The 24664-nt window shown below is 41.3% G+C and overlaps 3 protein-coding genes across 3 annotated transcripts; 1 reads left to right on the plus strand and 2 right to left on the minus strand.

Moving 5' to 3' along the window:
• Nucleotides 1–774: 774 nt before the first annotated feature.
• timp2a (TIMP metallopeptidase inhibitor 2a) lies at nt 775–10086 on the minus strand. The gene is made up of 5 exons (XM_079372584.1): nt 9653–10086; nt 4807–4907; nt 4576–4684; nt 3275–3399; nt 775–2850 (listed from the first exon to the last, which is right to left on the minus strand). The coding sequence occupies exons 1-5, from the start codon at nt 9780–9782 to the stop codon at nt 2653–2655; spliced, it is 663 nt and encodes a 220-aa protein (XP_079228710.1). The 5' UTR covers nt 9783–10086; the 3' UTR covers nt 775–2652.
• A 774-nt stretch (nt 10087–10860) lies between these two features.
• On the minus strand, nt 10861–17782 carry sfxn2 (sideroflexin 2). Its single transcript, XM_079334190.1, has 12 exons — nt 17298–17782; nt 15159–15407; nt 14685–14855; nt 14500–14598; nt 13736–13811; nt 13452–13537; nt 12926–12986; nt 12760–12826; nt 12622–12671; nt 12489–12538; nt 12362–12409; nt 10861–11682 (listed from the first exon to the last, which is right to left on the minus strand). The coding sequence occupies exons 2-12, from the start codon at nt 15311–15313 to the stop codon at nt 11583–11585; spliced, it is 963 nt and encodes a 320-aa protein (XP_079190316.1). The 5' UTR covers nt 15314–15407; nt 17298–17782; the 3' UTR covers nt 10861–11582.
• On the plus strand, nt 17777–20414 carry arl3b (ADP ribosylation factor like GTPase 3b). Its single transcript, XM_079334191.1, has 6 exons — nt 17777–17858; nt 18340–18483; nt 19111–19227; nt 19309–19359; nt 19722–19907; nt 19995–20414. The coding sequence occupies exons 1-6, from the start codon at nt 17856–17858 to the stop codon at nt 20040–20042; spliced, it is 549 nt and encodes a 182-aa protein (XP_079190317.1). The 5' UTR covers nt 17777–17855; the 3' UTR covers nt 20043–20414.
• Nucleotides 20415–24664: the final 4250 nt, after the last annotated feature.

The following is a 24664-nucleotide window of genomic DNA, read 5'->3' on the forward strand; positions in this document are numbered from 1 at the left end:
GGCTTTCTTTGATAAAAACAAAGTTTAATTTATCGTGCCTGTCTGCTTTTTCTAGTAATAAGGATTGCACAGCTGATGTTGTAGAAACAATCCACATCCGTTAAGTGTTGCCCAAACATAAAAGAGAGAAGTAAAACAACTTTAGAGTTAAAGGTAGGACAGTAAACATTTATCCTCCATATCTTACATCTAATCACTTCTTTTCGATGCATGTTTCTGTGGATCTATAATCCACAAAAACATTGACCTGACCTCTGAGTGTCCCACTAAGAGCTCAGCATAGGAAACAGTGAAATCCCCTCTGTCACCGGATGATTATTACAATCCTGTTTGACGTTTGTGAGGAGAGAACGAACAGAGATGCAAAACCCACCCAGTCTGGGCCCTGCCTGCACATTTCTCAAATATTTTCCTAGTTGAGTATCACCACATCTATCTGCCTTTCTCCAAGCACAGCCTCTACACTGAGCTCTCATGTGTCACAATGCTACACCCCAAACACAGTCACAGCTGATAAAAGTGTGAAATGTACAGTGACAAAAAAACAAAAAAACAAGCTCAACTGCTCATGAAACAAAATTACAGATGCTTGAACTTTAATTTTAAAAAAATCAGTTTGGTGTGTTTGCATTCCTATGAGAACGAAACTCAAAGTATTTTGACCCTTCCTGGAGAACCTGAAAGTTTTTGGATTTGCATTTAGCAGAAATTATTTCACTGGTATGTGTGATAAAAAAAAAATATATCTGCAGCAAATGACTCACAAAAACTGTGTTTATTCTTTCAAACATGTTTTTTATTTGATAATACTGAATATTTTGTCCTTTGCCTGGACTTACACAAAGCATCAACACATGCACAGTCCTCTAATCGTACAAAGTAGCCATTCTGATTTCTCTTAACCGCTCCAAAAAGGATTCATCTCTCTCACTCTCACGTTACTCCAGCGCAAGAGGACCCTCTCAACTCTACACTAAAGCTAAATACACCTTAGACAAAGACAGCCAGAAACACACAAAAAATCATGACAGATATAACAACAATAACACTGAAAAAATACAAAGTAATGAAAAATTTGAAAGAGTTAACTTTTTAAATTATGCCTCTAATACTCCATCATATATAGATTTGTTTGTTAATGTAGCTTGAGGTGTATAAAACAGCACTGTAAACTTTTATCAAGCAACTTGCTTTCTATGACAGCAATAAAGCTTTCATTAATGACGAAAGGGAGCAGGAGAGACGAGTCAAAGCTAACATTAAGCATGTAATTACTCAGGAAATAAACCGTCTGCGAGAATATATCAGAAAATCATGAAACTGCTTTTGGCATTTACAATCAACAGATAAAACAAAGCAACTGAAATAACATCCCACCAGCTTTTATTCTTTCTCTGAACAGTAAGATCTGCAAAAAGATCCCTTATCACTAAACCTCTTGCACACTCCCTTTTTTTCCCTTTTCATTGCAGATTCTATTTTTTTCTATGACAAAGTGAATATGCTCGCTCTCGTAAATATCAATCACCAAAAGTACTCGAAAAAGGCGGAATCTGCACCTGAGGTGGATTTCTCAAGCCGGGCGAACATCAGTGAGTTTAGGCTCTTGTCTTTACTGGAACTCGTCCTCACAAAGTGCAAATCTAGTTCAAATGCAGTAAATATTTATCAAGTAACAACAAAAGTATATGCATAGGAACTGTACAGCTACATAGTGGGGGACAACATTGGGCAGGGATGAAGATGAGCTGAAGAAGATTGAGAAGTTTGGGGGTATTTCTGACTTGTTGTTGTGTTGTTTCACATCAAGGTTTAAATTTAGAGCACTCGTCTTTACGCAGCATAGACTGGTCCAGCGAGGCCTGTGGAGGTCACGCACCTCAGTTAAAAATCAACCAGCAAAAGATCCGCTATGCAAAGTGATTCGTGCTTTTTTTGTTTGTTTGTTTGTTTGTTTTCAACAGGAAAGAGTGAAGCATATTGTGGGCATGTGACGTCACCAGTGGCCAAACAGCTCCCAGCACAGGATATGAGAGAAGCAGAATAATGAATATTATTTCCCAAAAGCGAGACAATCATTTAAAAAAAGGCAACTTGGAATTTGGCTTTGGAGTGAAACGGAGAATGAGGTAATAAAAGTAGAAACACGATGGGTAACGTATGATCGTCTGTGTGTCGAGGACTGATTGGTGGATTTGGAGAGCAGAGCTGTTGATGAGCTGTACGGGGCAAAAAAGTGCTCTGTCTCATTAAATGGTTTATGTCCTCCTGACGCCAGCCTCAGGAGGAAGTGATTTCATCACTCGACCAGTCTATGTCTCATGATGCTTTTTTAGGTGTTTTTAAAGAAACTGTGTCCGAAAACAACCCTTGAACCTCATCTGAGTCAGTGAATGTCGAGCAATGCTGAGCTTTTAAGAAGCCTCATATTGCTTTTTTTTTTTTTTTTTGACTGAAACACTTTTGGACAACAAATACAAAGAGAGGCTAAAGATTGTTTTCAGACCAGCTGAAAACTCAGTCAGATTAGCTTTGTTCTTTTTATTTATATATATGTGTGTGTATATATATATATATATAAATCACTTTGCCTGATGTTGTTGTCTTAAATTTTCAATGGAATCATTTACATTTATTTAGCGTGCCACTTGACTAAGGATCTTCTGTGTCCAGGAACTCCTTCTTGGGCAGTGCCACGCCGCGGTACCAGGAGCAGGAGTTGTCTACCCTCTTGACACAGGCGTAGTGGTTGGCCTGACGCCCGTGCACCTGCTTCTCAATCATCAGGTCCGTCCACAGACACTCCTCAGGGGCGGAGATTTCACAGGGTAAGATGGTACAGCGAACAATCTGCAGAGACACACACAGCACTCTCTTATCACGTACATATTTTTGCTCAGTCATGTATCGTCAAGTCGTGATACGATTGTATCTCATAAAAAACGTAAGCCGTGGGTTGGAGCGCCGATAGCATAAAGGTTGTGTCTCACACTCCATGTACAGACGCCATAGTCCTCGTGTTTTTCAAAAGCAAAGTCTAAGATCAACAATTAAAGAGAAATAAAAAATAGCTAATCCTTTTATTTGAGAAACTAAAACTATAAAAAGAAGAAAAAAAACTCTCTGCTTGTTGTTCGTGAAGATCTGTTTGTTGTTCTGATGTTGTTGTTGTGGTTCATATTACTCATTCGGTTTGCTGTATCTGGTTTTCTGCTCCAGAGGAAAACTCTGGCAGAACAACAATCCACACAGACACAGTTCTCCACTGCCTTACCTTGCATTCACAGCCCATCTGGTAGCGCTGGCTGAGACCCTTCTTCTGGGTGTTGCTTAAGGAGTCCCAGGGCATAATGTAGTCACAGAGCGTCACATGCATGCTCCCTCTGGCCTCTGCTTTGCCTGTAAACGATTGGGGGGGGGGGACAAAGGTTGAATCAGATCATTTTGGGACTGTTTCCTGCAGGCATTAACAAAGACCACCTGTCCTCGAGAGTTTATGTTCCCTGCCTGAGTGTTACCAGTCAAAACAAGAAAATATTTCAAGCTGCGTTTAGAGATCTGCTGAGGCCGCGTCCTCGTCAGTTCACCCCTGCAGCTCTTGACATGTTGAACTCTTTACAGCGTGTCCTTGCAGACGGGACTGACTCACGCTTCACTGTAGCCCATCCAGCTGTTAACCCTTCAGACTGCAGAGAGCATGAATCATTTTCAAAGTTGCACTGGTCAGCAGAAAGTTAACTGTCTTTCCCACTGTTTAAGTCCCACATCTTTAAAAAAAAAAGAAAAAAAAAGGGAAAAGGGTCAAAGAGGGAGAAAACGCTGGCTTCAGCAGTTCCTTCTCTTACAACTCTATGTAATTAGGGTGCAAGTTTGTGGGTGCATCGCTGTCTGCGATGGGGAAACCAGAGCGCATATGACATCATGTTCCTCTGTGTCTCCTTTACTCCGTGCACTATACTTTCAATCACTATACCAGTGAGCAGACAAACAATAAGGGAATACATATGCTTATCTACTTAGCTTAGCTTAAAGACCAGAAATCCTGATGGCTTTAGTCCATGAAAAGACATCAATGTCATCTTCAAAGTACAATAAACCCCACCACTTCTCATTAATCGTTCTCTAAGTTGATCACCTAACTTGTATTAAATGTTGGGTTTTTAGGGCAGAAGGGGGATTTAGCGGTTGAGCTAGCGCAACACCTGTGATATCGCATACCGCTACCAGAATGTAAAGAATCCCTTAATATCATACATGTAACGCTGGCTTTCATTAAAAGATGCCAAATACCACTCCCATTCATAAACTCAAAGCAGATTTACATTCACACACAGTACTTTAAGTGGTTAACAGTGCTAATCCATTCACACACACATTTGTGGAGTAACAGAAGGACACAATTTGGGGTTCAGTGCCCAAGGACACTTCAGCTGAGGATTGAGCTTCCAGTAGAGAGACAACTGACTCTATCACTGAGCCACAACTGCCCCAAGGTAAGAAGACAACGGTAAGTTAACTGTAGAAACTTTGTACATGAGATAAAAACAAATGCGGAACCTGATCGGAAATACACACCTGAGATCAAATACTCCTTCTTGCCGCTGGCATCCAGGGTAACACCACAGACAGCGGACACAGGAGCAGTGAATACAGCCTCGATGTCCTGGTTAGGCCCCTTGAACATCTGGAAAAACCACAGCAGGCGAGAGAGTCAAGGGTCAGGAAGATTTCCCCTTTCAACAAGAACACTATCATATCTGATTGATATTCTCAGTAAGGTTTTAAACCTGATATTTGCGTTCTTACCTTGATCTGTTTGACCTCATACTGGATCCTCTTGATGGGATTCCCGTAGATATCGTTCCCGGAATCCACCTCTCTCTCGCCCACCACCTTTGCTCGAATCACTGCGGGGTAAAAAGAAGAAAATGGCATCAGTTTGCATGGTTATATAGTGTTACACCTATCCATCCACACACTGATGGCAGAGGCTGCTGTGTAAAGTTACCATCAGTATGAACTAATCCCATTCATACACCACCGACCAAGCAGCGGGGGCAACTTGGGATTAAGTGTTTTTCCCATGACGCATCAGACATGTGGCTGCAGGAGCTGCAGATAGAACCTGCAACCTTTCAGGTTGACCAGCATTACTTGATCCCATGTAAAAAAAAATGGAAGTATGATTAGCTTATTGCATTCATTAATGGGAAAGGCAGAGGAGTAAATTAAAGCAAAAATACATAGGAATTTGTTTTTTAAAAAATCCATAGAAAGAACCCCATATGGCATGAACAGAATTCATAGAACCAATTACAGGCTGATATGCAAGATACAGCCAGAGGTGCGTTTCTTTTACTCTGTGTGTGTGTGTGTGTATGTATAGATGTTTGTGTTGGGTGTTTTATTGGTCAGACTGGCTACATCAGGCTTCAGCTATGCTTGGGGCATTTATTCAAAATGGAACAAATGAGCAATAGAGAGGGGAAAAAAAGCAGGAACAGAGGACAAATACACAGATAAACACACACTTACAGAGTAGACTGCTGTGGCTCAGACACCCTTGGGTTCAGTTTATGACTTAAGAGCAGACACAATTATTGGGGTCCATAGCTCCCTGAGTTAATAGTGTCTCTCTCAAATCACATTAATCTGCAGATTAACGATGTCTAATCGGTTTGCAGAGTGCGGCCGACCTCGCCGGTGAGTTTCCTAATGCCCGTGATAGAATTTCTGTAATTATTTAATTAATGTGTAATGTTAATTCACTGTTCCCTATGTCAGTCAGACCTGATGTAGTTGAGTTTTATCTAGAAACGAAGGACAGCTTGGAGAGAGTCAACAGCTCTTCCTGATATCTGCAGGGATGTTAGGGAGAACTTGTTGTTCACTCCAACCTCCGAGACGTCACAGATTAGTCGAGGTGGGTCAATATGACACGACCCTGATAATGATCATATCTTTTTGAATATATGCAGAGCCTTCGGAAGTGTCAGTTGTGTTCGAGTATGACACTGAACCACCAAGTGTGATCTGAGTCTGAGGAGTTTTACTGTGTGGAGTCAAGTCCTGATAATTTCCTAAGTTGAATGTCGTTGTGTTGCTCCACTCAAGTTGTTATTTAGCTTGACACAGATGCTCCAACAAGAGGCCATCCATCTAGTGGCACATGGCTGAATTACAGCTTAGACACAACATTTAACCCACATTGAGGGCATTGGGATGAAGACATTTATTCATGTAGCACATCCCTATTTCTGAAATTGTAACAGGGCAACTCTACCTGCGATTTCTCACGATAAATGACTTGAGAATGAAAACGCTGTTTACAAGGACGTCTTAGTTTATAGCAAGCAAACTTCAGCATTTAATTTCCAATCGGATGCTTATTCAAATATCAAGTGGAAGCCAAAATACACACATAAACACACACACACACACACAGCAGTATACCTGGCTGGCACTCTCTCCAACATTCCTTACAGTTTTTCCGCACTCATTTCCTGACCTCGTTCTGTGCCACAAACTAATGAGCAAAGAATCAGCAGCTGGACACAATGCTAAGGGGAAATGATTCGGTTATTCACAACAGACCGTTATTATGGCAGCTTCGCCTCGACTGTTGCAAACATGTTTACTTCTCCTGCAATAAAACCCGAGCGGCTCACTCTGTGAGGCCAAACAGTGTGTTGTGGGGGCTGCAGACTAAACAACGTGATCCATAAACAGTATGACGACAGGGGGTCTGCAGACGGCTAACTTTCACCGCAGATTGATTCTGAAGTCATTGGATCACCAGGAGCCCCCCCCCCACATAAACCACCAAATGACCCACATTCTGGCTGCTCTCTTACCCCCCCCCCAACCAAGAAAACATTTAATGGCTTATACAGCTGTATCACTTGCACTATTAATGTTTTCCATGCCCAGACCAGACCCCATTTGGGCACACACACAGTGCCCCCCTTCAATCCATCACATGGCAATCCATCTCTTTTTTCATACTCCAGTTGCCACCAAATCATCCCTGACTCTCCTGATGTGGTTTGCTCTGATCCAGACATATGTGGGCCTTCTGTTTAACCTGTCGCCTGAACCGAGACAGACTGCCCTCCAACACAATCCAGTCTGTCTCCTGGCCTCCAAACCTTTCAGAAGAACCTGTGATGAAGAGACGAAAGCGGTGTTGTTCTTTTTTCGCGAGGGCTTTATGGGACAGTTACAAAAGTTGCTGTTTTGCCAGTAAAGAGGAAACAGACATGAAGTTATTAATAGGCAGATGCCCATTTACATCCGACAGCTACTAAACAAAATGATCATTCGTTCGGTTTCAGAACATATAGTTGACTGGGTCAAATGTCCCTTCTTCTTTTAGCTCTATTTTTGGTCTCCACCCATTTTTGAGTAAAGTCAGAAAATGATCCACGATTTTAACCATGGAAAAGTGTGTTAAAACTAGGATGAATATTGAGATGCTTTGTAGAGAGGTTAAGAGGCACGTGGATACAACTCTCCAATGTTTTGAATTTGGACTGCAGTACCCATTTGTAACTATATGCGTCTTCTTGCCTCTTTAAGAATCCATCAGAGTAGTTTTAAGAAAAAAAAATGAATTTTTCCCTAAATGGAGATTTGTACTGTTGGTGTGTGTGCACGTGTTGTTGCATGTCCTCTCCTGCCTGCAGACAGCAGGGTGACTCTGGTCTTTCATGGCGCCCAGCCTCAGGACAGTCTGCCTGGGCAGGGCTGGCGGGGAAGTTCCCCTTTGTGGGCAACAGATTTATATGATGGAGGATGTTTGTCTGCACGTGTGTGTGTGTGTGTGTGTGTGTGTGTGTGTGTGTGTGTGTGTGTGTGTGTGTGTGTGTGTGTGTGTGCGTGCGTGAGTGATTGTGTATGGCGGGTGCATGACACTGCTTGATCTTCATGGCTTTCGTTTGATCTGGAGCATGGTTTAGTTTTAAAAATTGAAGGTAACAAAAAAAAAAAACACCCACACAGTACTTGTGCTTGCATGTAGGGGGATCCCACTTCACCAAAAACACAAATATCAATTGTCCAACCACAAAACTGTTGACAATGTCACTTTGTTGTTGCCTACATGCACATTCTTGGAAACCAGACAACCAACTCTATTCTGATATTCTGCTCATTGCAAGCCGGCAAAATCCAATTCCGTCTTTCTTCTCCACCCTCTCTTTGTCCAGCACCATATTGGGGTTTTACGATCAGCCAGTGGTATCCTCAGGTCCACCCTGAAACCACTGCCGGACAATGACATCAACTGTTGTTAGGTTTAGTGGTCTGAACGTCTTTAAACACAATCCTATCTTTAAAAACAAAATGAGCACACACAAAAAAAGAACACTTGTCTTTGAGACATCCTGTTACTAAGACCTGCCAGCTCAGCGAAAGATTGAGTCACACCTGAAAATAGTGCAGTCGTTTTGAAATGTGAAATTACACAGATAGACATCTTAACCACAAACACATCTGAGAATGTGGAAGTGAGTGAATAAGAAGACAGAAAAAAAGATGGAGCCAGAGTAAAAGTATGGTTTAATAGTCTTCCATTCTCTAGGATACCATGCATATTTTACCTCTGACCAGGACTTTTATTGAATTCACACCCTGAACTGACAGCCAGATGTCATTTGTAGCCGGCAAGTGTGCATCCATTGAAGGCATGCAGTTAGCTATGCAAGTGCAGTGTGCATGTGTGTCTCCCTACTTTACATTAAAGAAAAGTTGGGAAAACCCCAGCAGCATTCCTGTAATTCTTCCCAGCACCACCCTGGAAGGAGGGAAGGGGGCAGGAATGGAAAAAAAAAAGATGGATAAAGCTTTAAGTGTGACATAATCTGTTGACATTTAAACTGGTCTTCCTCCTCCATTAAATTTCTTTCACACATTCTCCATCCCTTGTGTCCTTCTCTCTGCTCTTTTCCCTCCTCGTCTCTCTGTTCCTCTCTTGTGCCACGTTGCCCTTCAGAAGCCAGGCGACGCTGCAGCTTTGTCCCAGAGCTGCTGAGGGTGAAGCCTGCCTGGTGAACACACACTGTCTGCACCAGACAGGAGACAGACTCCTTCCTGTACATAACACTGACAAACACAAACATGGTGCCCACAAACCACGAGATAGACCAGAAAATCTCCTAATTGCTGCTTTAAACTAAACACTTTCAAATACATTAACCCTGAAGAAATGATTGCAGGAAAGTTAATTTAGGTCATTATTAGCTCATCATTGACAGGCATAAGGTTTAACTCCTTATTGTAATTTCAGATGGCCTTTGCTTCAAAATGAAGTGTGCTGCACCCCTCCAGAACACCAAATCTTATCCCATAGCTTCCCAAATGGCTGCTTTGGCGTTTTAAGGGTTTATGCATATTGCCATGATGACATGACTAAATGTGACTATATTGAATCAGCGTGAGTCTGCAATCTGAATCTGACTGCAAACGCAAACTGTAGCGCCATGGCCTTGAGTATCAACATCCTCCAGCACCTCCAGGCTTTCCAGCAATTTCCAGAAGCCCCTGTGACCCCCCAGCCAGCAAGCACCTGATCCCCTCAGTGCAGCAGCACAGTGCAACATGAGCAAGGTAAACAATAACAACAACATCAACAGTCCCCCGGGGCTTTACTCACCTACATCGGCGTTGCAGAACGCCTGTTGCGGATGCACCGGAGCGCAGCTGCACGCTTCCGCGAGCTCCTCTGTCCGCCACAGGACGAGCAGCGCGAGCGTGCAAAGGACGCCGTTAACGGCAAACGGCATTTTTATAAACACTTGTGATGTGATATTTTGTTTTCCCCAACCCTCTTCTTCGTCGCTGTGTGCTGCGCAAATGCGTTGCAGTCTGGATTGAGCAGCTGGCAGCAGAGTTCCCCCCTCCTTTTTTTTTTTCTTTTCTATTTTTTTTTTTAAAAATACAGACAGATAGAGCTCGCGACGTCAACAACAGCGCGCGACGCACTCTCACAGCTCCGTTATAAAGGTGAGGCGTCACTCTGAACTCGGCGGCTTCCGGAGGTGTATCGGCTGGTGTCGGCAGCTGGGTATGTTTTCGTTTAAGGGGATCGAGGCGGTTTTATAAACGCTGCACGAGCGACTCCTCCCACCTGCAGTAAGGTGTGCAGTACGGCAGAGGGCGCTCCTGAAGCACACACAGCTGATTGACCGGTGGTGATAGGTCAATAAAAATGAGATATTTGTTTTGTATTTAAGATTACACCATGGTTTAGGCAAACACGTGGCTCTAATTGGCTGCACGATGTATAATCATTTCTCACAGTTGTTTTACTGACCTCTGAAGAAGTTCTTGTGAAACTGTGTGTTACATTAATTGTCTGGTTTCACCTTATTGTTTGGACACTTTAATGACAACCACTTAAATCTGGATTTTAATCTGCACCCTTAATGTCTGTTCTCATACCTCAAACACCACTGTACATGTATAAATAACACATACTTTTACAAGGTCAGCACTTTGTTTCTGAGGTTTCTTAACTGTTTAGAGTCAAACTGAATTGTAATCTATAGTATGTGGACGTGTTGTTTAAGTGTATACTTTCTTAAGGGGCAGTTGTGACTCAGTGGTAGTCTGATGTCTCTCAACCGAAGGTCGGAGGTTAATTTCGGACGGACATTCTTCATAACAGCCTCTGCCATCAGTGTGAATGTGGAGGTTTGACATTTTGTGTGAATGCACTTTGAGTATTCAGACGACTAAAAAGCAATATACAAGCTCATGACCATTTACTTCAAGAAGTACATTACACGATTTCTAAGCTTTTATTATATACCTCTACGTATTATTAATAACATAAAGAAACGAAGAGAAACTACAGGGTACTGTATTCAAATACTTGTGTTGTTTTATTCCAGCTGATACCGAGTATTGTGGCACAATTCAGTGTTTAAACTGTAAAAAGATCTGACTGGAAAACCTTTCAGAAAAATCATGTAAACAAATCATAAAAGTCTACCTCCATTCTGGCAGAAGAGGGCAGTATCCTCCACAATGAATGGCAGCTTCTGAGTTGAGCCATGCATAGAAGTATTTTTCTGGTTTCACAGTAGCAACATTATCGGTTTAAAAAAAGAAGAAAGAAAGAAATTCCAGCCATTATTGTGAAAGGCACAGATTTAAAGAAACATGGCAGAGTTGAGAGCATTTTCTAACATAGAGACACTGACAAACAGCCAATAATGAAAATTACAGGAGTCTAATTTCACAAAGGACACAGTGACAAAGTTTATCTGTGAAATTATGCCCTGTTCCTGAGGTGAGATCATTTTGGTTTCTGAACAGGAGTACACAGTGCCCCCGTGTATATGTGTCAAAGATAAGAAAATAAAGAAATAATCTGAGCCAAAGAAAGAGCAGCAGATGAAAAAGTGACACATGTCAACGTTCCCACAGATAAGCAGGGATATGAAGATGAAGATGAAGATGAAGCTGAAGAAGAAGGGGAAATGAGCACTTAATCATAACAAACATTAGAAAATGGGAACAGACTACGTGACCACACATGATCTGGTCTTGGGTGTCATTTTGATAATGCTAATCCGCCCTCAGAGGCCTTTGTTGAAGTAGACTTGTTGTATTGCGTCTCCGTACTTTGACTTGATGGAGTCTCTGAGCTCGGGCTCCAGCTTCGACACGGCTATAGAGCTACACAGAGAGGAGGGAGGAGACAAGGTCAAAATGTACTTTGTTTGACTTATCATTACTGAGATCTTAACTTATGGAGAACACTAACTGAACTGAAGGGTTGGAGAGAACACGAAGGGGGGGGGAGTAAAAGTCCCCCTACCAAAGGACCTCAGGGGAAAATGTGTACGGCAGTGAATTTGAAGACCAAAAAATATGATGCTGTTGTACGCCTAATATTTAAGGACATGATATTTTCCGGCTGTGTTAATTATAAAAGTCATACATTAGTCATGCCACCATTTGTCCTTGGCTTTAGACTGCCATACATGTTTGTAGGAGCTATAAGACTTTTTATTTGTATATGCACTCCTGAGGCACGACCTGATGTTAAAAGTAATGGATGAAGCAAAATGTTTGTCTCGGGAACAGTATATTATTCACCCAATTGTTTAATTAATAACCAACCGCAGCTGACTTAGCTTCAAACTAAGTCCTGCTTTTATAGAACACAGTTCAAGTACTGAGAAATAAATGTATGAATCGTTTCTAAGCATGACCCAGATGGAAGAAAAATCTTTTTTTTTCTTTTTTTTTTAAAACTTCCCATCATGCCTCTGACAAAATAAAACGAGCTCTAGGCTTCTGAGTGTTGGCGGTGCAGGTGTTGCAGATTCAAAGTAGAGAAACTGGTTCTTACCATCTCTGAGGGAACAGAGAGCAAGCAGCAGGAACCATGAAGATCAAACTTTAAAAGAAAAAAAAAATGTTATTGTCATCCAAACACTCCGGTAAAAATTAAAATGCCTCCGACTCGTTGTACTTACAATCCTCCGACCAGCATCACTTGGATTGGTCCATGTAGATAAGTGATTCTCTGTGGGGAAAAAAAAGAAGCTTGATGACTCTGATGTTGGGACTCTAACAGCAGGAAGGCAGCAATCAAGGTGAAGGTCTGACCTGCATGAACTTGTATTTTTCCAGCCTCTGCATGATGATGGGCAGGATGACTGACAGAAGAAATTAAAGACAGTCAAAAGAGGAAAAGAATAACTTGGAAAACTCTATGGAATAATAAGAGGAAACTTCTCTACATACTCATTCCTGGTGCAGCCATGGTGATCCGAGAGACGACCACTTGAGTGATGCCTTTCACTGCCGCTTTCTACAGGAAAGATAAAGGTTGAGATACTGTTCAGCGATAAAAAGAGGAAAAGTGATGTGTGTTTCATCGAAGTATAGAGGATGTGTCTGGACTGCTGACCGTGGAGTGGCCCAGTTTGTTGCCGTTTTCATCCGTGACTGCGATACCGTTCAGGATCTCCCTGACGAGCAGAGGAGGAAAAGAAACAAAAAGGGTAAAAGAACATTAAACAAATGTAAAAAAAAAAAAAAAAAATCAGTGATGAAAGAAACAAACGTTAAATATTTTAACTCGACTTTAAAAAGCACGCAGGGTGAAACTTGAGCGTTCACCCTGTGAACAGAACAAACTGTGAACGAAAAGACATAAAATACAAATAATTGTTCGACAAATAATTCGCTAAGTTTAGGCATAGAAAACAACCTGCCTTGTCACGATCTCTTTCAAAAGTATAAACACTTAAAGGTTCTACAACGGTAAATGTACAGACCGTATTGACCTTCCCGAGTGCCTTAAAATACCATATAGTCACATCACCACCTTCCCTCAAATTGTTTTTTTTTGATTATCCTTCAATTACGGAGGTTAGTCCTATCGAGATCTATTTTTCCGGCAGACCTGAGCAGTTCTGACAAGCAGGACTTACTGTTGCCTCATCATGGGAATGTTAACACAGTTAGCAGATGCCACCGCTGCAAAAGGGACCCAGCGAGCAACAAGGGGAGGAGCTTTCTGCACGAAGAAGTGAAGACAAAATGAGTCCGTTTGCAAACATGAAAGATCCCTGATCCAAATGGATAAAACAAGACATTGCATGACTTAAAATGTAAGGTCAATACGGCATTTTAAAAACATCCAGTCGAAGGCAGGATAAGAGAAGATGTCGTTAAACTGTCTGTATAGTTTGAAAACGTGTGTGTGTGTGTGTACCTTTGTGTAGAGGTTGAGTCCGACTGCTGTTGCCAACGCTGTGCTGGTTGCAGTTAGGTAGGCGACTCCAATCTGCCTGAGAGAGACAAAACACAGCTTATTGTAGAACCAAGTCAGTTTGTATCTGAATGAATGAATGTTTGATTTCAGTGTCTGGTGAATCCTCATGACTTATCCCACCATGGAATTATTCAGACACATCAGCTGAGAATCAATTACATGAAGTCAACATGACAACATCAGCACCTGATGACCCACTCGTCATATAATAAGACTCCAAGAGGGACAACCAATACCAACACATCTTCACCCACCCACTACTCTCTGTGCTCCCTCAAAAGTCACTGTCCTCTCTCTGAGGAAGACAGGGAGGCGTGATTGGTTCATCAGGTTGTTACCTCATGGCAGACATTGGTCGACGTTTTTACAGGCTCACATCTACAGCTACAGAGGACGGACTGTCTTTGTTCCTTTTTCAGATCACGCGAGTTATTAATTTCTGTCAGGACCTAAAGACAATTTCAACCTAAATCTTTAGAAAAATTACCAACCCTGCCTTTAATATTCATCTGAGATTCAATCCAGAGGAGCTGGTGGAAGGTTGACTTTTTGACGTTATGTAAAAGTGAGTGAGGAAGTTACTCAGACATGAAACAACATGTTCCACTTTACGTAATGAGATCTGAAAGAGACAACCCAGCCGGATCATGGTTTCCTTAGCCTGATTTCATTCTAAAAATCTTACACTGTAAGTAAATTCTTACTTGGGAGTGATGGGGGAGGCAGCGTTTCGGTTTGTGTAGTTGACCAGAGCGTTGAAGGACTGATTCACCCACTGCCAGAACACCACAGCAGGAACTGTCCTACAAACACAAACAGTTATGAAACCCTTCAAGGCTTCTCTGTGAGACTTTACACGTGTTCCTGTCTGTGTGCTCTTCTTCTGTACCTGTAGAACTGCAGCATGCAGCCGGTGATGGCCATGCCTCCAGGGACCTGAAATGACATGCGGCCAATCAGGTTCATGCGATCTCCCGTGTCCGGGTGGAAAGCAGAGTCGTACAGCTTCTTAGCGTAGTGGAGCTGCTCCTCTGTGGTGCCTGGAGGGATAGATCCTGCTCTGTACAAGAAAATCCAACGTATTATATACAACTATGGAAACAATGAACATGCGTGTCTTAGTGTACACAACATTTGACCCAAATGAGCACATATCTAAGTATGACAGAAAAGTAGAACATTTCCTGAGGTTCTGCAGAGCAACAATCCTGCTCAGCTGTTACCTGAGCACAAAGCAGAAGGGTCCGGAATAACAGTTTCATGACCCCCCCCAAAAAATCTCAGAAAAGATACAACATGTGCCTGCATGTGACAGTCTATGTGAAGCCACATTTACAATTAATAATAATTACCATTTTCTCACCTGCAGCTTTCCACTAGCGCCTTGGCCTCATCCAGACGTGAGTCAGGTAGCAGCGCTGTCCGACAGTCTGTGATATTGAAGAAGTGTTTCAGTCGCCCCATAAACGTCGTCTGATCCCATCTCGGTTCGTCGATGTCGAATGAGCTCAAAGCCATCGTGCTGGTTTGTGAGCAATCTAATAAGTCATGTGAAAGTTCAAGATTTTGGACCAGCTCTGCTCAGAGCTTACTCAGCAGCTGCAGACCAAACCTGGACAGAAGAAGAGAAGAAGAATCATACGATTAGACGATACAGAACATGTCAAACAGATTCTGCTTCTTCGCGGAGCTCGACAGTCTGTAACAACCGAGTTCATGTTTGTCTTTCCACCAGTCCACTCTGGTTCAAGCTGATATAACATTAACAGATTTTTTTAGCTCAGTGGGTCAGAGAGCCTTTGAACCCCCACAGGGCTGCAGTGTGTGTGTGTGTGTGCGTGTGCGTGCAGACCATCACCAGAAAATTAGGTGCGACTACACTGATGATCAATGGCTTATTGAATGTGTCGAGCAAAACATTCTCTTTGGGCACTTCTCAAACATGACAACTTTCTGCTGATTCTAAGAGTGTGACGTGCGCGAATAAGTGTTTTGAAGATGTCCCTCTGCACTTTGGAAAATTTGAAAGCAATTTGATGCTGTTGTACGACAAATTTGAAAAAACTTTTTCCTCCTATATTTGATATTTCAAAGAGGTAAGAATGAATCAAGAAAAGAGTCAGCTGATTAAACAAGTAATGAAACATGGGTCTGGATGGCATGATATTCCTCTACGACACCGTTTTGTACTCCACAATAAGGGGAGCTCTTTTTTATGATCGGCCCCCCTCCTGAGCTGGACTTAATTAATTCCAAATAGATTCTACCCAACAAAACCCTGAACAAATACAAACTCTTTGTTTCTATGTAAAAACTCTCAGGAGTCAAACTTGCATTAGAAATCGTTGACCACATCCTGGTAAATGGTTCCACAGGTTGTCATTTTAGAGTTCTGCATCTTCAGCATTCTGCTTCTTATTACACACAACCTGCTGACTGCAGCTCTAACTATCCAAACATCCCAACGAGCATCTTCACCAGTACATTACTAATTGCTTTCTGTCCAAATCTCTGTGTGGTTTAATCTTGTGTAAGTAAAGGGCACATGAGGAGAGGAGGATATCAGGGCTCTGTTCAGCGACTCAGTCCAGCTGGAACTGCAGCTGCTTGTTTGGAAAGAAGGATCAGGTCTACAGAACCTTGTGGGGAACCTTGAACATGAGCCAAAAGACCAAAATGGCCTCACATCCCATGAAATATCATAACGTTAATACCAACACACAGTGGCGCTGATGGCTGCATGGGAGGAATGGAGGTCATTAGACACTAATGCTGGGACGCAGTGTGTTATAATATTATAAAGTTATAAAAACAGATAGGCCTACATAACTTAACACGAAAATTATCATTAGCTGCAATTGTAACTGATTATTTCATTTCAGTTGGGGTTTTGTCTGAATGGCAAAATAATTGATTTCAGATCTATTAAAGACTCAATGAGGTTGAGACATGTGTCACATGTGATTGATTTCCACAATTCTCCAGTTTGTGGTCAATAAAGTAAATCTATCTATCTAGCTATATGATTATTTGATAATAAAAAATAGTATCCCGACATGCAGGTACAGACAGAGTTTGGAGACTAAGGGCTAACTTGAAGCTGGTTGACAAATGTAATAAGGGACTAGAAGAAGCTTCAGGAGAGGCTTGACAAACTGGATCTGCAGCCCAAAGCACACACTAAAGAAACTATAACTTAAATATCATCATCACATAAAACGTGAAAGTCAGCATCCTAAAGCGTGCAAAGACAATCTTCACTCAAATCTAACTAAGGCATAAACTCGATGTTTGTGTAGAGAGAAGGTTTGAGTTCTGCAGATCAAACACATTGCAGTGGGGGAAAAAAAGAGTAAAGACATGTCAGTCGAAAAAGAGAGTGAGAGTGATGCAACATTACTCGATAAACCGGCTGGTTGTTTCTCCTGAAATAAAGGAACAAGAAGAATCAACTGATTGAGAGCAACCTTGGTATATATATATATATAAAAAGACAGCATACCTTTGTTGGATCTTTCGACTTGTGCAACTGAACCTGTCAGGTAGTCAAATGTGCTCGTGAGACCATAGCAAAAGATATGTGCACGTGGCAAAGCGTCCTCCAATCACGAGTCGGGGCAGCTCCCTCCTCTATGTAAAAACTAAACCTGACACTTACTTTTCTAACTGACTCACTCCAAAACATACACATGCAACCTGTATGCGACTGGTGCTTTGTTGTTGTTTTGTTTTGTTGAATGACAATGTGACAAACAAACAAATGGCATTAGCTGTGAAGCTAACTCGCCAGCTAGTTAATTCATAACGTGAGGAGTTTTATTCTGTCTGTACACAGTTAATGTGTAGCCTGTGCAGTAACTTATTTCAATATCTTTCAGCAATATAATGCACACAAAATCAAACACAGAGATCAATTCATGGCCTACATTTTGGACCATGCAATGTGCTAAACTCGTCTTCCTTCCCAGACGTGCTTGAGTTCTGTGCGTGCGTATCTTTGCGTCTGACGTCACTCCCCTTAGTAACCCTCGGCGGCGTCTCCAAGAGCGAAGGCAACAAGATGGTGAGTTTTTAATTTATCGTAATAATTAGCCAGTAACAATAAAAAAAATGAACCCCCACCCTCAAAAAAATGCGCAGGTATTCTCATGAAGCAGAAACTTAAAGGCTCCGAGTCTTCCGGCGACTTGACGTGAGAAACATTGAACTGCGAGAAGCTTTCTGTTTGCTTCGTTTAGTTATCAAGGGAGATTAGCTTTGCGCGCTAGCTGCCTTTAGCATCCACAGGGTATCCCGTTAACTACACCTGTATTCAAATAACTTGTCCACGAGGCGCATTGATAAAAACAAAGTGGATCTGATTAGCTACTTAAAGGTTGTCTTCTGTTATCAGTACTGATAGGATAGTGCTCTCTCAGCTTAGAAGAAACATACTTGTATGGCCTGTTAGTGAGGTTGGAGGATAGAAGGAAGAGATGTATTTCCACAATGCCCCCACTCCCCCGGCAAAGTAACACAACATTGATGTTCTTCTGGTTGCACAGGGATTACTGTCTATTCTTCGGAAGCTAAAGAGCACACCAGACCAGGAGGTGAGGATACTGCTGCTGGGTCTGGACAACGGTGGGAAGACCACCTTGCTCAAACAGTTGGCATCTGAAGACATCAGCCACATCACCCCCACACAGGTGAGGAGAAACATACAGCACTTATTGTACGATCAACTAGAACAGAGTTGTCATTCATATGTATAAATAAGGCCTTGTTCACAAGGCACCTCCAAATCTGACTTTTTAGCACATCCAGATTGTATGTGGGGTTTTTTTTTTTTTTTTTGCCAGTCTGAACACAAAAAGCCACGAGATCTGATTTTTCCAAATCTGATTCAAACCACACACAGAAGTGGTTTCAAATCTGATTCCTACAGATCCAACTAAATCTGAACGTCTCCGTCGCTTCAATGTGTCCTCTGTGTCACAGTCAACGTGACACCATTGAAAAATAACAACAACGTAGATCCGGTGGGCCGGAAGTTAATTTTGGTTAGTGGAAGAAAACAGCAAGAACAAAAACAAACATGTAGTAAAACAATGCTTCTCTGTCATCCGTTTTGCTGTTGTTTTTGATGGCCGTTACCCGTTACAATAGGAACCAATGTGGATCAGACCACGTCAACATGAACAAGCAGATCGGATCTGGTCACTTGCAATTTGTAATGTGGACAGTCAGCCAGTTAGATCCGATTAGATTTGGGCGACAGTCTGAACAAAGCCTTACAGTCTGTGCTCATTTAATATGATTTATGTTTCCTTCAGGGATTCAACATCAAAAGCGTCCAGTCTCAGGGTTTTAAACTGAATGTTTGGGACATTGGAGGCCAGAGGAAGATCAGGCCTTACTGGAGAAACTACTTTGAAAACACAGACGTGCTTGTGAGTCGACAAATCAAGTCACCGCCTATGTGGTAATAGATAGTAAAGTCCCTGTTTATGAAAACATCCTTTTTTTTCCAGATTTATGTCATTGACAGTGCTGACAGAAAGAGATTTGAAGAAACAGGCCAGGTATGTAAAAATTGGGAACATGTCTCAAGTATTAATAAAACACATTTGATCTGTTCTATGCAAGACTATACTATCTCTTGACAAGATTTAAATACTTTTTCTGAAGTCAATTGTGATTTCAAAAAAATGCATAAATTAGACCAAAACATTCAATGTAGAGGCTTCGTTATACATGATCATGGTGTGTGAAATATGTCTGTTGTTGTCTTTGTTTTTTCATTATAATTCAAGAATTTAACACTTTATTCTTCCGTCTTGTTTCACTAGAGTCCAAGTTGGAGTCTCACATTGACAGCTCTGATTTGTAATTTGTGTCGGTTTGTCCTGCCGTATATTTTACAGAAGATATTTGTTTGTTGCAGGAGCTGGCAGAGTTGTTGGATGAGGAGAAGTTGAGTGGAGTCCCCGTGTTGATCTTTGCAAACAAGCAGGACCTGCTGACAGCTGCTCCAGCCTCAGAGATCGCCGAGGGTCTCAACCTGCACACCATCCGGGATCGCATGTGGCAGATCCAGTCCTGCTCCGCCCTCACTGGTGAGGGGATTCAGGTGAGCATACAAGCTAAGTGTTCCCTTGTTACGTATTTGTGTTTTTAATTCCCTTCTTCTCACCATGCTGCTTTTGTTCTTTCTCAGGAGGGCATGAATTGGGTCTGCAAGAGCGTCAACTCCAAGAAAAAATAAATTCTCCTCCAGTCTTCTACTTCTTAGGAAGAACAGCAGCAGCAGTGACAGCAACGCACACACATACACTGACACACATTTCACCCTCCTGAGCCTTAGAACGATGGGATATACCTGTGAATGTAAACACACTACTAATCCAACATGGACTTCGAGTTTTTAACACCCTGTATTCTTCTTTTACTGTCGTCAAGTAATGTCAACGAATCGTCTTAAAGCGAGGGGGGTTGACCGAAAAAGGGAACCCCTTGCCCTCCAACCAGAGAACCCCCGTCATCACTGCAAACCTAGCCGTCATCCTTCGCCTGTTACGACCTCAAACATTCCCATTAAACTGCTGTCTTTCGTTTTGAATTCCAGCTTGCACCGTAATCCTTTCCTCCATCGTATTCTTCCAGTTTGATATTTGTGGGGGGTTTTTTTTAGTATCATTCCACAATGGCTGTAAGCGCTTGTCCTGCTATGGCTCTGTTTGAAGTGAGGTATATTTTTGTAATTGTTTTATTTATGGTGAAGTAGAGTGTTGGGTGTTTTTAAAAAACAACAAATGGCGTGGTGTGTGTTATTTCAAACATGTTGGAGGAACGGTCCAACTCTACCATTTAAAGATTAAAGCATTACATGTTAATATGTATAGAAAAATCGAAGAAAAGAAATGGTTAAGAGCAACTACATTTTTGGATTAACTGTAAATAGCTCAGCCCCCGTGTTCATATATTATGTTATGCAGATATTATAGAGTACATGTCACCCTGCTGTACTCTAATCTATAATGTTTGCATATCTAATATAAGCTGGCAGGTTTTTGACCGAGGTACTGTACGTCCTGATGCATTTCTTTGTGCTTCTTGGGTTAGTGAGGGAATTCACTCTTGGCGTTTCCTTTTGATATTCTTGAATGTAATCTGTCCAGAATTGAAGGTACTGTATGTGAATAAAATATTTAAAAAAACAGTTGAAGTTATGGTTGTCGCTGAATTCTTCCCATTTTTTACTCATATCATGCAGGGACTTGTCCGACTAAGCTCCAGTGGCTCAGTGTCTGCAGCAGGTGGAGTCAGCTGTTCATGACAGCCTGTGTGGACAGCCCTCTATGGAGCTCTATAGAATCAGTACAGCATTGAATTCAGTATACAAATGTACTGGTATCATGGGGAGGTTATAAGACAATAAGCCCGCCATCCCTTCTCTTTTAAGTTTCTAGCTGTGTAGTACCCTACCGTGGAAGTTGTTTCATACGTTTCATTTTGGTTTTGTGTGTTCTGAACTCATAGTGCCTCTGTGGTTGTTTTTTGTCTCTATGTAGATAGATTTGTCTCTATGATTTGCATCTGTGTGTCTTTGCAGTTTGTCCTTTTATTTTAAAACCCTGTTGCTTCTGTTTTTAATTGTGTTTTTTCTCTAATTCCCTTTGGTGTCTCTTTGTAGTTATTTGTGTGTCTGTGGTTGACTTGTGTCTCTTCAAAGTTCCATGTTTTTTTTGTGTTTGTCATTTTGTGTCCTTGTAGTTTTTGTGTCTCTGTTGCTGTCTTAGATCTTATGTTAGTGTACATCAATATAACTCTCTTTTTTTATGTGATGTCTGTGTGTTTTTATAATGTCTCTCTTGCCCGCTCAGCTATCTTTTGTGTGTATGCGAGTCTTTTGTCACTCAGTAGTCTTTTCTGCATCCCTGAAGGGTAAATTTGCATATTATTGTGGACCTATTGCTCTTTTTTTATCTGACTTTCTGACAAGAAATGTTAACAATCCCACAAACAGAGGCCCTGGTGCAGGGGCCCCATGACCTGTGCCCAGTAGGCCAGTCGAGCAATCCATCCATGACTGGGCGACAGGAGAACACAGGAAGACATTGTTTTTTTGTATTATTGGGTCAAGAAAGCCTGACAACCACTGACCTGTAAGAATGAAAAGTTTTAATCATGTCAGAAAATAAAGGCCTATTTCATTTCTTACTTAAATGAGTGCAAAAAGAATCTTAAAAGAGCAGCTACTTGTTAAAGGCTCCTGATGATACATGAACTATGTTTTGTGTTGATTTTAACAGAATTAATTCCACAGAATATTATTGTATCTGGTCTCTGCTGACATGCAGGAGATTCAGGCAGGTGGTGCTGTTTCTGTATGGTTGGGTTAGTGCCATCATGGCCTGGGCCTGACAGTCAACCTGCACAGCAAAAATCTGATCCCCTCCAAGGCATCATGTCGGGCTGTGGTCATCTGGATGCACAGGAGACCACCTGCATGTGTGTGTGTGGGGAGGGGGAGGGGCTGAAGACATTTGTGTGACGACGTTATGGCTCTCAACTTCCACCCTATGGTAGAAGATTATCAATGACGTTCTCAATTTCTTTAACTTCACCTAATTTCAGGGGTTCCTATTGTGCTCACTATACTTTAATAGACTGGCTTATAAAATGATGACTCATTAGCGCTGAAGCTCAGCTTGATTAGCATTACTGCTCGACTACATGTGTGACTCAAACACAATTAGCTCCAATCATCCTTCTTTTCTCTCTTTGAAGGTATACCGTAAATACAGTTGCTTGTCAAGAAATGGATGACTGATTTCTCACAAACTAATGAGATACAAATCAGTCTAATGAGCTCACACCGCAAATCACCTTGTTTAGCTAATGTTAGCATGTTGAACAAAGATAGTAGATGTCAGCTAAATAAATGCTAAAACATAATTCTTAAACAATAATTGAATAATGAATAGGCTCTACTTTTTAAATCAGCATTATAAGTCATTATCAGCCTATTAGCATGTTGATGTTGGCTTTTATCTCACAAAGCAGCGACATTGCTCATAGTTTTGTTTTCTTCATAGCTGTTTTATCGTTAGCTACAATATCCTGCTTAAGTAAACTTTTATTTATTTACCTATTTATTTTATTTATTTACCCATTACCTATTGGATTTTAAAATCCAATAGGTAAATTATCATCTTGTCTTTATCATCTTGTCTTTGATTGTAAAATGTACCCTGGCAGTGAAGCTAGCTTATGGCTCGAGAATTTGGGTCATATTCAGGTCAGGCTTTGAATGAGCCTGTTAAACATTTTACAAAATCATAACTATTGTGAGATTAAAATATAACTGAAGATTTTTTTATGTAAGTACATTTGGTTTAAAAGCTGTGTGATTCATAACTTGATGTTCTGTGTGTTAGGCCGAGCTGATATAGAAATCTTTTAGAGACAGTATGTACAGTATTTGTAGAGGTTGTCTTTGTTTCTTACAGGCTTATTTCTGAGCTCCACACACTGCATGCAGGTCATAAATAATTGCCTTGAGTAAGACATTTGAAGGTGTTATGTGTCCAACAGACTGTTCCAGCTGATGGAATGGAGTATTTGACTTTGACATTGTATGAGACTGATTCAGAGGGCCCTCAGAGACATTTCAACAGCCTCTTCTTGTCTCACAAAGATTCTTTTTGTTCACCCTCACACAGACAGGATGTACTTGTATTGTTTCTCTGGATTTTATCTCCCTGTTAAATTAGATTCACAAAAAGAACCACGGAAAACAGGTTACAGTAAGATGTGGGCTAGGGGTAACAAAGATACAGCTCGATATTTAAAGGAATGATAAGAGACAGGATCAACACCACTCTGATGTCTTCAAACTGAATCTGAGGCTCCATCTATGTTTTTTATTGGCTAGTCTTTGTGGATTACACCTCTGGGAATAATAATAAAAACACACATAAACACAAACACCAAAAAGAAAATATTGGTGTTCTTTCAAAACCTGCAAATAAAAGAAACACAAAGTTTTGTGGTTTTTCAATCAGTGACAAAACTTTTCCGCCACACATTTATTTGTGTGTGGGCAATCTGATGGAGCCAGACATGTGACGGAGATACATATCAGATACGTAGGCAAGCACATTACTGCCTTTCTCTCCTTTCGTGGATTAGACAGCTGTTCACCAGCTGTGTGCACAAGTGTGAGAAAATGTGTGTGTCAGGAGACTGAGAGTGGGTGTGTTTGTCAGTGTGAATGTGTGTGTCAGAGAGTGGAAGATAGAAAAGCAGCACTGTAATTTATGTTGCACCTCCGACCTCACAGTTCTTGGCTGCCTGTGTCTCTGCTGGGTTTTGCTGACGCGAGAAAAAGAGAAAAGGCTCCACATCAGACCTGTACTTCCACCAGCTCGAGAACGGAGAGAGGCGGGAGTAAGAAGGTGGCGCGAGAGGAAGTGACATGATTAAAATGTGTTTCATGTGTACTTTAGGTTCTGATTGATGCCACTCAAAAGATTTTCTTCAATACATTATGTAGATGTTTAATTTGCATTTTTCTGAGCACTAACAGGATTAAAATTCAAGCACTGAGTTTAAAAGGAAAGGACTGGGTTTAAATGTTTAAATGAACTGTCTTGAAAAAAGCATCATGGTATGAAAAGTGTCAACAATTGTTGAGTTTCATTGAAAGATTACACCTAAAGGTATTGATGGCAAACAGTAACCAACAGGCCATAATTATTAAAAAAAAAACTAAAACAAACAAACAGCTAGGCTAATCTAAGATACTTAGCTGCTAGCGCAACACAACAAATTATGTTGTGATACATTTATTCAGAGGACATTTTTGTTTCTTTTTTTCCAATG

The sequence above is a fragment of the Symphodus melops genome (assembly GCF_947650265.1).
Source record: "Symphodus melops genome assembly, chromosome: 21".
Taxonomy (NCBI): Eukaryota; Metazoa; Chordata; class Actinopteri; order Labriformes; family Labridae; genus Symphodus; species Symphodus melops.